Source organism: Ostrinia furnacalis, unplaced genomic scaffold (assembly GCF_004193835.3).
Source record: "Ostrinia furnacalis isolate ACB-3 unplaced genomic scaffold, ASM419383v2 OfSCF0890, whole genome shotgun sequence".
NCBI lineage: Eukaryota > Metazoa > Arthropoda > Insecta > Lepidoptera > Crambidae > Ostrinia > Ostrinia furnacalis.
In genome coordinates, this window is record NW_021131129.1 from 718541 (window position 1) to 734150 (window position 15610).

The 15610-nt window shown below is 35.8% G+C and overlaps 1 protein-coding gene across 1 annotated transcript in view; it reads left to right on the forward strand.

The window, feature by feature from the left end:
- Positions 1-593: 593 nt before the first annotated feature.
- LOC114350420 (uncharacterized) overlaps positions 594-15610 on the forward strand; it is a 28387-nt gene continuing 13370 nt past the window's right edge. Inside the window, exons 1-2 of the mRNA XM_028301223.1 lie at positions 594-936; positions 10451-10574. Coding sequence (XP_028157024.1) covers positions 693-936; positions 10451-10574 — 368 coding nt within the window. The 5' untranslated portion in view covers positions 594-692. The remainder of the gene's footprint in view (positions 937-10450; positions 10575-15610) is intronic.

Genomic DNA, 15610 nt, shown 5'->3' on the forward strand with positions numbered 1-15610 from the left:
TATGTTTGTAACACGAATAAGCCACTGAACCAATTTGAAGTGTACAAGAAAAACACAAAATAATTTACGACATTTATGATCGTACTTTTTTATTCTATTGTATTATTATAACTAGTGATCTAACAGGACTTATTTAAAACGTTTTTGTAATTTTAGCTCCTGACATAATTAATTAATTAGAAAACCATTTAAAAGAAGAAAAAAAAGGTCATGTTTTCAAAAACGTAACTATTTTTAGTAACATGAAACGGTCTTGAAACTTTTATGAAATAAACTGACTTTAATAGTAAGTAGGCCGTTTACGGTTAAAGACATTTTAAATTCTCAAAAGGTCATTAGGCCATTAATTAATATTGAAAACAGTTTTGATTAATACCAAATACAAAAATGGCTGACCAAACTTTTTCAAACCCAACTTTTCTTCAACTCTTTTGGCGCCAACCAAATAGTTTAACTCCATAAAAACGTCCCCAAAAGCCCTTAATTGCCAAAATAAACCACTTTCACTTATCCTTATATCGAAAACGCCATATCCATCCGACTTTCGCACCAAAAGCACATACCGACGCTTCGAAAAGAAAGTAGGCAGCTTATATTGTCGCTATACCATCCTCCTCGTGCAGTGCAACCTTGAACGTCGATGCGCGCGCGCGCTTAAAAAAACAACTGTCAAAACTGTCATCAATGTCAAGATGGCCGCCAAAAAGTTCGCGTGCTTAATCCTAATTTTATATTTCAACCAAGTACAAAGTGCCAGTTTGTTGGAGCGGTCATATGAGTATTTCATGAATTTAGGCAAGAGTTGGGCGCCTAATTTTATGACGTTTCTGGACTGTATAGGGGAGGATGAGCCGTTCAGTTGTGCGAAGGAAAAAGCGGGAAAACTGCTCGACGGGTGGGACGAAGATGTACAGAAACAGAGGAGGAGCTGGCAAGGTAAGTTTTTTTAATACTCAGTGTTAGTTTTTAGTTTATATTTAAATATTTTTCTAAGAGACGTTCTACAAATAGTTATTACAATTTTCGAGCGTCAAAAGTCGCATCTCAAAATTTTTAAATAACGAATAACTTTTATTTTTGTACAAGTTATCACAATAAACTTAGTTAAAAAACAAATAATACCTAATGGAATAAATCGTTTATTACTACCCTAGTCCGAGGCTTCGCCTGTATGAAATTTAGTTGCATGCAATAGGAAGTAGGACATTTAATTTTGTAATGTATGTTTTCTGATTAAAAACTTTAGTTTTTGAATTTTGTACCAATGTGTTAGTATTATTTTTTTAAAACACTTGGTTCCTTGGTTCCTATCAATTACAAATGATAATAACATTTTGAATTTTAAGACAATTAATGTACTTTTTAGATGATTAAACCTAAATTCACCTCAGGAGATACTTGAGGAATGCCTATACTTTTACTTCTAAAAATGTTTCTTGCAATCTTGCGAGTGGCTCAAAATTATGAACTATAAAGAAGCGCTATAAGAAATACATATTCATATTATAATATTAAAGAGAAATCGACCTGATGACAAATGGTTTTGAATTCAATTGCCACCTGAGACCAGTGGCATTAGAATGCTAAGTATCACGCTACTAACCTCATTCTAGATATAATCATATACATAGGCAATTTATATTAAAATATTATGTATAAAAGTTATGAATTAACTATCGTGTTGGTATTTCTTTTAATCAAAGAACGTTTCTCAAATTAGTGAGGTATTTTTCGACGCACATCCATTTTGAAACACCTATGCCCGTTTTCACCATCAATCCTTAATTTTGAAGTGACCTCTATGAAAACAAAATTGCTGTATATGTGTTACCATAGGGGGCACTTAAAAATTAGGGATTGATGGTGAAACAGGCCCTAAACTATTTATCTCGGAACGCACCTTTGCAATTGTGTTGTCTTGTACTTTTAATTTCATTATAGCTAATTTGAATATTAGGTGCGCTTCGAGGAATACTTTAGGTGCGTTTCATAAGGTGAGCCTAAAAATGGGTGTGAGAATACCTAAAATTAGTGGGGTTAGGTGTTAAATTTTATTTTCAATTAAAAATGTTATGCCCGTTTTCACAATCAAACCCTAATTTTAAAGTGACCTCTTTGAAAACAAAATTCCTGTTATGTGTCACTATTGGGGTCACTTAAAAATTAAGGATTGATGGTGAAAACGGGCATAAAACTTACTTTATGCATTGTCCTTCTGCTTGCAACACTATTATAGCATTGTCACATTATTTATTATGTCAATACTAAAGCCTTATTCGTTTACAACATTCAGCTATGAATTAGTGAACAATAATATTAATTTCTACTCGTACTCTAGAACATTTGAGTTTCCTCCGCCACTTCTCAACATCAGCCCATATGTTGTCCCGAAGGTGGTAGGACAAGCTATATTTGGGACATGTATAAGTGCCCTGGAAAGGGCCTATGTACTGAATAAACCTTTTCATTTCATATATTCATTGTTAAGATAAACTCTACAGTTAATTTTATATTGTATGTTAGCTTAATCAACATTCTTGAAACTTTCTTTCCAAATTCTTCTTCTTTTCGTGTCGACAACAAACCTACACAGTGTCAGCCCAAAACTCCGCCACAAGAGTGGCGTTGTCAGTAGCACTCACGAAATCCTCCTGAGTGCAGTTGCTTGATTAATCCATAATCGAACTCAATTCACTGATTATTTTAAACGTATCACACTGCATCACCGCGTTACAGGTTCACTCCGACAGTTAAGCCGAAGAAAGCTCTAAAACCAGCTTTACTAGCTTGAACTTTTTCTTTACGGCAGTTTAAACGGTACGCCCACCGCAATATATCCTGTTAAGCCACATGGTTGAAGTCTTGCATAGTGTACGTGCGTATAACTTACTATACATAGTTATTAGCCAAATCTTGGTTGAAATTGAATTAACTTTAGTAACTGCTCATCAGTTACTAAAGTTAATTCAATTTCAACCAAGATTTGGCAAACATAAATAAGGTACATGGTAGCAATCCCTTTAATAATTATTATTCTAAGATTTTGCACTTTAACGGGACTATTCCTATCTCTCGTTCCCACCGCTGCAACTCCTGTGTAGCCAAGATCTACAGCTTGACCGCCAACAAACCAACCAGTGAAGGTCAAGTAAGATTTGGCACTTATGACCATAAAAAACAGCCCAGGCTCGTAATAGTTATAGAGTGAGCAGTCACTAAAGTTTTGTTAATAAACTGAAATGCAACGTCCTTAAAGGTACTGCTAGTGCTAATACCATGATATGTAGGTACCCAAAATGCACAATACATTATTTCATAATTCAATTTTGACCAAGATTTGGCACTTATGAACTTAAAAAGATAGCCCTGACGGGGCTTTTTACATGTCTCCTTATCTTTTAGACCATACTAGCGCAGAGACAAACATAATTAAATATAATTATGACAAGTGCTGAGAAGAAGCACCGGATCTAGCTCAATTGCTTACTCAGTAACCCAGAAAGAACTAAGTATTATTAGTTTGAGCGTCCAAATGCAAAAATCTTACTTCTAGACTTTTAGTTACTGAGAAAGAGCATCTCATTCTTATTAAAGTTATTTTGTAGTTACCGAAAATATTATAGATAGTTAGGACCTTTTTCTCAGAAGGCGCTTAGTTGACACAGTTTCCCATAGTGTTTGTGTAGTTTGCAAATTGCACACGGCTGTGGTTACCTTTTTCTTTTTCTCTTTAGGAAATGCATGAAATTGCATACCCACTGGCCCAGGGGAACCAGTCGAATTCACGACTATGGTTCAAAGTCAAAGTCAAAATTTCTTTATTTGTTTAGACTAATAAATAGTTCTTACAAATCGTCATTTTGCTCTTAAGGAGCCTCTACATGTCTCATAATCTTTTTACCCTACCAGCGCTTCGAGACCAACATTTGGCAAGTGCTGAGAAGAAGCGCCGCAACAAACTCAGTCACCACTGTCTGCCGGTTAATATAAATAAATATAAATAGTAGTAGTAGGTACATTCGATTCAGCAGCAGTTCGCTGAATTTACCACGCATTCTTGTATGGTGTATCTTGTAAGAATGGGTATACAAAATTGCGTGGTATATTAAACAAGGTAGTGACGTGCTAATATCTAGACTTACATATTAAGATTCTAGTAGAAATGACTCGCATACATAAATTTGAATAACCTTACCATACCTTACCTTAGCCCTTGCTACTTACTTGCAACTCTTACTGAACTTGTAAGTTCGTGAAAAAGCTGAATATCTCTAACATTAAGTATTAACAGAACACTACAAAGTCAAGACCAACCGGAAGTGTCATATCAATCGAGCTAAGTGCAATTTCAACCTTTCTACCCGCAGCCGCGATCAGATAGTCACGGCGCCAACCGCAGGCAAGAATGTACTCAATTATCACTATTTTATTATTATATTGTAATTTTTCTTTGCCTACATGGGGATGTTTCTCATTTAAAAAAAGTAAAGAAAAGTCCTTGCTTTCAAAATCAAAATTATCTTTATTTGTGTAGACTAATTAAATTAGTACTTACAAATCGTCAAATGCTCAAGGAGCCTATACATGTCTCATTCTTTTTTACCCTACCAGCGCTTCGAGACAAACATTTGGCAAGTGCTGAGAAGAAGCGCCGCAACAAACTCAGTCACCACTGTCTGCCAATCTTTACTATAGTTTCATATTAAAATGACTGACACCCGTATTCACAAACATTACTAAGAGGTCTCACAGAGCGCGTGGACACACGGTGACACACGAACCAATCACAGAGCTCTATTCAACGCTGTGCGTTCGATTTGCTGTTTCACTTAAGCAAGCATCGTTTGTGAATACGGACGTGAGTTTCTTGCGCTGCTTCTTCTCAGCACTGGCCCATTTATTGTTCCAACCCAAAGCAGTGGCAGGGTTAAAATAATACTTTATAACGCGGAAAATAGAAAAATAAACTAACGTCATCAAATCATTATAATTATCTACGTGTTCGTAATTACTTACTATGGCGTTAATTATGTATTAAAGTATAAATAAATAGCTGCTACTCGTAGAAATTGATTTCGCTCTATAAAATAAATCGAAATTCCAACCAATAATTCCACGTTTAATTAATATTGTATTTACTTTAATAATGTTAACTTAATACAGTTCTTGTTTATTTATTTATTTATTTATTTATTTAAAGGCACAACCACAGAATACAATTTTATTCAATAAAATTACAACGATAACTTAACTTAATGATTAATTACAACTTATGGATTTTTAATATAATTGGTTTAACAACTTCCAATTTGATATGTTTACTTTAATTTTGTATTTCAACTTAATATTTTTTTATTAATTACTTAATTGAAATTCAAATATTTTGTCTTATAGTGAAGAACAAAACATTAGTTTTTCAATTAAAAACACTTTTTAAGTGTCCGATTTGAAAAAATACTTAAGTATTGGATAGCCCATTTATCAAAGTCAAAGTCAAAGTCAAAATTTCTTTATTTGTTTGGACTAATAAATAGTTCTTACAAATCGTCATTTTGCTCTTAAGGAGCCTCTACATGTCTCATAATCTTTTTACCCTACCAGCGCTTCGAGACCAACATTTGGCAAGTGCTGAGAAGAAGCGCCGCAACAAACTCAGTCACCACTGTCTGCCGGTTAATATAAATAAATAAATAAATAAATAAATAGAAATAGTAGTAGGAGTATCGAGTATCGAGGATGCCTTTAGGCTATATAACATCCCCCTTCAGCTATTGACTGGGCCGCAGTAAAGAAAAATGTTACAAACACGGGAAATATTATTCTAATTATTTTCACGCGTACGAAGTCGCGGGAACAGCTTGTCATCTAAAAGAACGTTCTGTCTTTGAAGCACGTATAAGTTAGTCTCACAGTTACTTTTGCAATCTATACATATATATAAAAGAAAGTCGTGTTAGTTACTTCGCTTATAACTCAAGAACGGCTGAACCGATTTAGCTGAAAATTGTCAGGGAGGTAGTTTAGAGCCAGGAGAAGGACATAGGATACATTATCCCGTTCGAAATTTAAAAAAAAATCTGCTTATTTATTGCCATTAAGGCGGAACAAAGTTCGCCGGGTCAGCTAGTTTTGTATAAAACACTCATAAACCAAACAGATTCTTATTTTACAACTTTTCCTTACAATTAAAGTATGAGTGAGTATCTCTGTTTAAACGAATAACTTTCTATTATAATTAATTCTGTGGTTTGCTACTAAGCAGATTTCTCACATTTGATTATTAAATTAAAGGCAGAGAAAATACTGGAATACCCATGATAGTAAATAAGACAGAAACGTTTATGGGAAGATGCTTAACAATGATCAATAAATAAATTACCATAAACTATTATACCTGCCTATTAAACATTCAAATCCATGCACTATAAATGAATTATATATTAAAAAAATTGCCTGTGACTTATATGTACTCGTATTTTATACTGGATGTAGGATCAGTCACCATCCTACTCTCCTACTAATATTATAAATGTGAAAGTTTGGATGTCTGGATGTTTGTTACTCTTTCACGCAAAAACTACTGAACGGATTTTGATGAAACTTTACAGTATTATTGTTTACTAGCGGCCGCCCGCGACTTCGTGCGCGTGGATCTCGTTTTACCCCCCCTTCATCTATCTTACGCGGTTCAGATTTTTTTATACAAATGTTTTTTTTTAATATCCTGTTGTAACTAAGCTTTAAGTTTACTAAGGTACCTGCATGCCAAATTTCAAGCGTCTAACTTAAGCGGTTTAGATTTTTCATACAAATGTTTTTTTCCCGCTAACTCCCGTTTCCGTGGGAATTTTGCAATATCCTGTTGTAACTAAGCTTTAAGTTTACTAAGGTACCTGCATGCCAAATTTCAAGCGTCTAACTTAAGCGGTTTAGATTTTTCGTACAAAAGGATTTTCCCGCTAATTCCCGTTCCCGTGGGAATTCCTAAGTATCCTATAACCTGCCCAGGAGTATGAAGAATAATTGTACCAAGTTTCGTTAAAATCCGTCAAGTAGTTTTTGTTTCTATAAGGAACATACAGACAGACAGACAGACAGACAGACAGACAGACAGACAGACAGAAAGACAGACAAAAATTTTACTGATTGCATTTTTGGCATCAGTATCGATCACTAATCACCCCCTGATAGTTATTTTGAAAATATATTTCATGTACAGAATTGACCTCTCTACAGATTTATTATAAGTATAGATAACCCAGAATAACATATAAGCTATAATTTATGACGATCTGTGAAAAACTCAATTTCACGCATGTGAAGCCGCGGGCAAAAGCTAGTGTGAAATAATACCAAAGGAATGTCAAGCGATGCGAAATTATTTGTATATCCCATCTGGAAATTGAACCCAGCACCGATAGCTACTTTTTAACCTTTGAATCTTTGAAAACCACTACCTACTCTAGAGCGAACTCTAGTCTCCACAATAAAATCAATTCAAATACAATGTAAGCGAGTTATCATTGTGTATTTCAACGGGACTATTCCCACCTCTCGTTCCCACCGCTGCAACTCCTGTGTAGCCAGGATCTACAGCTTGACCGCCAATAAAAACCCAACCAGTGAAGGTCAAGTTTGTCCCAGGGGAAAGTTAGACTGTCATTGGTGACAAAATTTGAATAAAACCCAGGATCTCTAGCTAAGAATCTAACGCCCGTATTCACAAACTATACTTTAGTGAAGCAGCAAGTCCAACGCACAGCGTTGAATAGAGCTCTGTGATTGGTTCGTGTGTCACACTGTGCGTCTTATATGCTATTGCGGGTCGCTACCAACCGGGTAGGTAACATGGAAAGCATTGGGGAAGGCCTATGTTCAGCAGTGGACGTCCTATGGCTGAGATGATGATGATGATGATGACTGTGCGTCTACGTGCACTGTGAGACCTCATAGTAATGTTTGAGAATACGGGTGACTAATTCTCTATGAAAGGCCTTCATTGTAGAGCTTATGACTACCTAATTAATTAAAAGTCGGATCAAGAACTCTTCAAGTTGGATTATTGCCACTTTCATTTTGAAAGTATATCTATTCTTGAACCGCACGACTTTGCTATTGAATTTTTGAACGACATAAATAACATTTAATTTGGTTTTGTGAACACTTTTTATTCTAGTCCTTGATGTTTTGTCAAAGTGTTTTGTTAAATAAGCACTAAAGGTTTGTTTTAAAGAAGCAAAATTGTAGTGATCACACATCATATTATGGACTATAATTAAACAATAATTATAATGTAAGAGCTCTATGACAGATACGCCTTGGCCCAAAAAAATCACGCGAAAAGTATCACACAGCAAATTCTACCGTTTCCAAGATATCTCCAAACGAGTTTAATGCCAAACTGGATTCCATAGTCATCCCACTTTTACGAAGTGTGACGAAGCTGGTTTCAAAAGTGATATGCGAATATTAAACTACTTGCATGTTATCTTGCCGTTAAAACAGTAGGCATATTTTAAATTATTTTTGCGAGCAATTAAAATATTTTTGAGAAACTCACTGGTACAGTTTTCAGTTTTAAAATTCACGGTCAATGTCAGAATCTTATTAATTAGTCGGTTTCTTTTTGATGAATTTAAGATGAGGTTTTTTTAATTTACCAAATTCTGCTGTCTTTTTCGAAAATTATTAAAAATATCTGGGTCTCACCTAACGTGATGCTTTTCTATTTTTAGCAACGTTATAAAGACTTTATATTTGTACTAGCTTTCCGCCCGCGGCTTCGCCCACGTGGAATTTTGACTGTCACAGAAAAACTTTATCAACATAAAAACTATCATAAGTCCTTTCCCGGGACTCAAACTGTCTCTATGCTAAATTTCGTTAAAATCGGTTCAGTGGTTTAGGCGTGAAAACAAGACAGACAGAGTTACTTTCGCATTTATAATATTAGTATAGAAGTATAGATTGGAGAAAGTCCATGTCCAGCAGTGGATTGGTATATTACGTCGATGGAGTGTATTTTGAACTAGAAATGTGAGGTCATTAGTGTCACATAATGTCAAAAACTATCATGAATAGCTGACCCCGCGAACTTCGTACCGCTAATAAAAATTCTATAGCCTGTGTTTTTGAAAAAAAAATCGGTCTAGTATAGTTTCGTAGCATAATTCAACAAACAAACAATCAAAACTTTCCTCTTTATAATATTAGCGTAGATGAAAAGACGCAGGTAATAATCAAGAGAAGTCATTGTGAAGCCAAACGAATTTTTCAAACGCAAGCAAATTATCAATAAAAAGATAATTCCCTAATCATCGTTACCGCGCCACATCAAAATCTACACAACTATTGTTAGAACAAATCATGTGAAATATCGAAAGTGGTGAGAATCCATGAGAATCAGTTTTCACTTTCACAGTAAACAATGTCGGGTAGGTGCTAAAACGGAAACCTTGCGAGATTTTGTTATTTTCTAGAAATGGAGAGCAAGGTTCCATATTAGGGCTTATTCGAAGACTATAGCTGTTTTTAGTGATATTTGTTATTGAATTAGTCAAAATAGATATTCCATGATATCACATCCACAAGGTGGACCAATGACCTCATGGAAGGCGCTGGATGCAGGCCGCTGCTCACAGGGCGATGTGGAAATCATTGGGGAGGCCTATGTTCAGCTGTGGACATCCTGTGGCTGAAATGGAGATGATGATGAGACGTCAAAGCAACATGGATGTGTATAATGTACATTTAGGGACGCAGCAATTATGAAAAACTAGCTTTTGCCCGTGGCTTCACCAGCGTGTTAGTTTGTCACAGATCGTCATAAATTATAGTATACTGGGTTATTTACAATAATACTGTAAAGTTTCATCAAAATCCGTTCAGTAGATTTTGCGTGAAAGAGTAACAAACATGTTATCATCCAAACATCTATACAAACTTTCGCATTTATGAAACTCTGCCATAGGTACACTATTGTCTAAATTGCTAGAGTTGGGAGCCCATTTTGTTATGTCAATATTATTGAATTCGGGACTCTTTTAATCTTCTGATTAAATTCACTGCGTTTTCCAAAGCCAACAAACTATCCCCGGAACTGATCAACCTTCACTGGATTTTACTGGAGGCTTACTGTCTAAACTACAGTCTTGACTATACAGGAATTCCAGCAGTGGGAAAGACAGGTGATATTAGTCACATAAGGGAGCAGAACTATAGTAGATATTCGGTAGTTCAAGGCTGAACTATAGATGATTGCTATTCGTAGGTCAAGCCGTAGATCCTGGCTACACAGGAGTTGCAGCAGTGGGAAAGAGAGGTGGGAATAGTCCCGTATCGTAGCTATTCGGGAGTTTCAATGGTTGAATTAGCTCTATTAGGGAAGCTGTAGTTATTTCATAGACTAAGCTAAGAATTAGTAAACTTAATACCTTCTCCATCTTTCCAGAGGCAGCTGATGCAGAGGTAGCAGCGTCAGGAAGGTCCCTGGACCAGATGCCGTCCAGGATCGGCATGCAAGTCGAAGACTCCTTAAACTCCTTGGTGGAGATCGTCAGCCATGGAGTGGCCAGGTAAACAATATTAAAATTAAATCAATGAATGATATTAAGCGAGCGGGTGACTGACGCCCGTATTCACAAACATTACTTTGAAGTCTCACAGTGCGCGTGGACGCACAGGGTGACACACAAACCAATCATAAAGCTCTAATCAACGCTTTGCGTTCGATTTGCTGATTCACTTAAGCAAGCAACTTTGTGAATAATGGGTGAGTTGCTTGCACTGCTTCTTCTCAGCACTGATCCATTTATTGTCCCGCAGCAGTGGTAGGGTTAATACTGGGACGTGTAATGTGCTTTTTAAAAGCCCATTTTGCAAAAATAAATGAGTTATTTTTTTAGGAGTTCGAAGTTAAGGTTCGACTTCCCTCCGTTGCAAAGCGGATGACAAGTGACAAACAAGGGTTTAGTAACCTTTAAGAAGAGATATACACCCCAGTTATGGAAACAGCGTATCAATTACTATTCAATGAAGACCACCCACGTAATCTGAGTCACCTGCTCCAAAAACTAACTCTCACTTTTCAAACTCAAACTTAAAGTAAACATATAAACCAGCGCCCGCGCATGTCTTTTCTCTGGCACACTTAAAACATCCTGTTCTCTCGCTTCCTTATACGAGAACTGTGTGAGAGCGGGCGAGATGGATGAATTAGGCATTTTTATATCTTCATCTTAATTAGCGTGGAATTCGGGTAATTGCTTTTTTAACCCAGATACTCCTGAAACTTTTTATACTTGTAAATTTTTATAAATTTTTAGTATGTTTCTAAATAGAGGTCAAGTGTCCACAGAAAAATATTAGAAAAATTCTTGGTCAACTGGAAAAGCCGGAAAATGGGTGGTGTTTTAACACCTGGTCGGAGAATGGACTACTACTACGAGAAAAAAATATACTATGATTTTGTTAGGTTCAAGAGTTAAAAACGAGTTGTAAGTTATCCTCATTTATTAAAAAAATACCAAAATCTTATTCAGAGGAGGTAGGAGGATGGTAGAGACATAAATCATAGCCTAGGATGCTTTAGTACGTGGCGCATATTTTACACCAAATGGATTTTTTCTTGCGAATTTTACATGTCAGTTGCGTGTAGTACTCGTAAGTAAAGTAGTACATAGGGATGTAAGCTCCGTGGACCCTGGTTGTGGCGCCATTCTTCATAAATATTGTTTCGGAGTATGACTTTGGCACAGAACTTTCACAGAAGGTACTTGCACTATATTGCATTGTTGTAATTGTGATTGCGGTAGGTACTTTCATGACAGAAGAACTAACTGCAATGGTAACATCATTAGAGTCATTTCGTCTTACTTTAAAAAATTCAGAGATCGGACTGTTATCATCTTTATCTGAAGAAGACTTGTCGTACTGTACTTCTGCCTCGGCTCTAAGTTGAGAACCTGGAGTTCAAAAAATAGCAATAGAAAACTTACACGCTATAAGTAGTAATGCAGAAGCAACGGATGAATATTCTGGTGAAGAAGACCATGTTACCTTACAAAATCTTCCAGGTTATAGTTAGATAAACGGAACCAGGCTAACCTGGAAGATTTTGTAAGGTAACGTGGTCTTCTTCACCAGAATATTCATCCGTTGGTTCTGTATTAGCATTTTCTGGTGGTAAAATTGCTATGTAATTCGGTATCTGAGCATCGTCGTCAATATTTTCTAATATGTCTACAATTCGTGAAGTCTCAGCGGTCTTTTATATCGTGGCCTAAATTTTTAATAAATATACAGGTTAGACGTCGATTATGCGACCAGGTGTTAAAACACCGATTGTAATTTTGTCATAAAAAATCTCAAAAATGTAAAGCTTTTCAAAAACATATGTTTATAGTTTTATAGCTAACAGTAGTACATAAAATAATAACTAGTATAATCTGAGGTATTACTAGCAAGTTTATGAAATATCTTACCTTTTATTAGACGTTTTTGCGCAAAACTAAACAACAGAATTCAAAATAATAAAAAACTAACAAAATAAAGCAAATATGCGATATCGAACATACTCAATTACAGCTTGATTCGTAATGAAGAGAAAATACAAGGAACAGTAAACAAATTCTCGATATTTTTAAATTTATCTGAGGATATTCCGAACTACTTTTTAGCGGTGTTATAACGCCTGGTAGGAGTAAGTGGGTTAAATCAAAAATGTCAGTCAAGTCGTTTGTGTGGTATCTTTACTACAGATGAATAATGACCTAATAAACAACTTTGCGTTTGTAGATCAGTGGTAACAGAAAACTCTTTAACCCACTTACTCCTACCAGGCGTTATAACACCGCTAAAAAGTAGTTCGGAATATCCTCAAATAAATTATAAAAATCACCGCAATCACAATTACAACAATGCAATATAGTGCAAGTACCTTCTGTGAAAGTTCTGTGCCAAAGTCATACTCCGAAACGATATTTATGAAGAATGGCGCCACAACCAGGGTCCACGGAGCTTACATCCCTATGTACTACTTTACTTACGAGTACTACACGCAACTGACATGTAAAATTCGCAAGAAAAAATCAATTTGGTGTAAATATGCGCCACATACTAAAGCACCTAGGCTATGATTTATGTCTCTACCATCCTCCTACCTTCTCTGAATAAGATTTTGGTATTTTTTAAATAAATGAGTATAACTTACAACTCGTTTTTAACTCTTGAACCTAACAAAATCATAGTATAATTTTTTCTCGTAGTAGTAGTCCATTCTCCGACCGGGTGTTAAAACACCACCCATTTTCCAGCTTTTCCAGTTGACCAAGAATTTTTCTAATATTTTTCTGTGGACACTTGACCTCTATTTAGAAACATACTAAAAATTTATAAAAATTGACAATTATAAAAAGTTTCAGGAGTTCGCGTTGGTTTGGCTGAACCATTAGAATTGGGGGTTCTTGGTTTGATACCCAGATAGAACACACAGTTTAAAGTGTCATCATCATCATCTCAGCCAGAGGACGTCCACTGCTGAACATAGGCCTCCCCCAATTCTTTCCATGTTGCCCGGTTGGTAGCGGCCTGCGTCCAGCGCCTTCCTGCTACCTTTATGATGTCGTCGGTCCACCTTTAGTGTACAATCAATTTATGCGAGTACTTTACTAAAGCACTGAAGAGAAAAAGACTAGGTACGCTACTTTTTGTTGCAAAAATAAAGCTTTAAATGACTGAAATACTTGAAAGCTTGTATAAAGATTGAGGAATCATAGGCTTCTCATGTTGAAAATATAACAAACTTACTATAATATGACTAGCGGCCGCTCGCGACTTCGTACGCATGGATCCCGTTTCACCCCCTTAGGGGTTGAATTTTGCAAAATCCCTTCTTAGTGAGCACCTACGTCCTAAAAGAAACCCCCATGCAAAATTGGAGACTCCTAGCACTTGTAGTTTCTGAGATTTCGTGATGAGTAAGTCAATCAGTGTCGTGTCGCTTTTATAGATATAGATTTTAATACTAATAATGTTTTGAAAGAAAACGTACGCACGACTCAAAAAATCCACGCGGGCGAAGCCTCAAGAAAAAATACTTCTATAAATACCCACACTCTAAAAATAAACCAATACACTCAGAAGAGTGTATACTTAAAAAAAAGTAGCCAAATAGGCTTCGTCACGGTCATAATAGTATCTATTGACTATTGACAACACTCGTCTTTAGCAAGCCTTTGTGTGGGCCCATTCACGCACAGAGCAACATAAAGCATGGCCAATCGGTACAGTCATCGGACATAGTGTAGGAAAAGATAAGTAGGTTATTGTATTGGCAGTAATTTCCAAAAAAATAGAAGAACTTTATAAAAATCTAAATCAAAAATATTTTATTAAATTTTGACCACTAGTAGCACTTATGAACGTCAAAAAATAGTAAAAAAAAAGAAAAGTAGCCCGCCCTTAAGGGGCACTTTATATGTATATCTCCCTATCTTTTGGGCCTTACTAGCGCTTCGAGACAAACATATGGCAAGTGCTGAGAAGAAACGCCGGAACAAACTCAGTCACCACTAATTGCCAGTAATCACTTTACTAAAGAACAAATTGTAGAAATGACTTTTATGTTTTTGATTTTCAAATTGATACATGAGATAATAAATTCATATTCCTACGAAAATCGTTATGAAAATTCCTATGAACACCATCATTTCCACGATACCTGTGTAACTTTTATATTACCAATAATTAAGTAAATCATTTTTATAAATACCTTGCGGCTTATTACCAAAAGTTCAACGCCTGTTGAACACTTGTTCAAATTGTCATTTATCATGGAAATGTAGTTTTTAACCAATGTTCAACGTGTGTTTACTTTTCTGTTATAGGTACGCCCCCTTATGTCCTAAATCACTCAAAATACATTCGTCATTCTGTCAACATCACTTTCTACCAGTTTATACTGTGTCCCCAAGAACACGCTGCTGTGAACAGGGTCACTGGGCTTGTGGATCGGGGTTCGATTACCGGCATTGACAATATCTTGGCATGTGTGGTATATGATTATAGTGCTATGGTGTTTTATGGAAAGTCGTGGAATAAATGGGACAATGATTTTTATGAATTAAACTAGAAACGCGGGAGGTGCCTGGATGCGAGCGGCGCAGGATCGGTCTTCGTTGAAATCCTTGGGGGAGGCCTTTGTCCAGCAGTGGACGTCTTTCGGCTGAAACGAACGAAACTAGAAATATGATTGACTTGTTTATTTCACAAATAGCAATTACCCAATTTTCTCTTAAGTTTTTTTTGCAATGACTCGTGAAAACTTTTTTCAAAGCTCATACTTTTCAATATAATTTTAACTCTACACTGCTTTAGGAGAATGTTGTGCGATTGTGTTACTGTTGTATTTTATAATTCCTATAATTTTACCTATTAAATAACCTTTTTAGAAATAACGGTAAAGGCAACAGAGTTTGCGGTAATTTATAACATGTTTTAGCTTAAGAATGAATTTATCAAATTCGTAAATTTTTGAAGTTTCGTTCTTGAGAATCGTGATTTTTTTGCGGACATAGGTAGGTACATACAATAAGTTCTCATACATAGATAT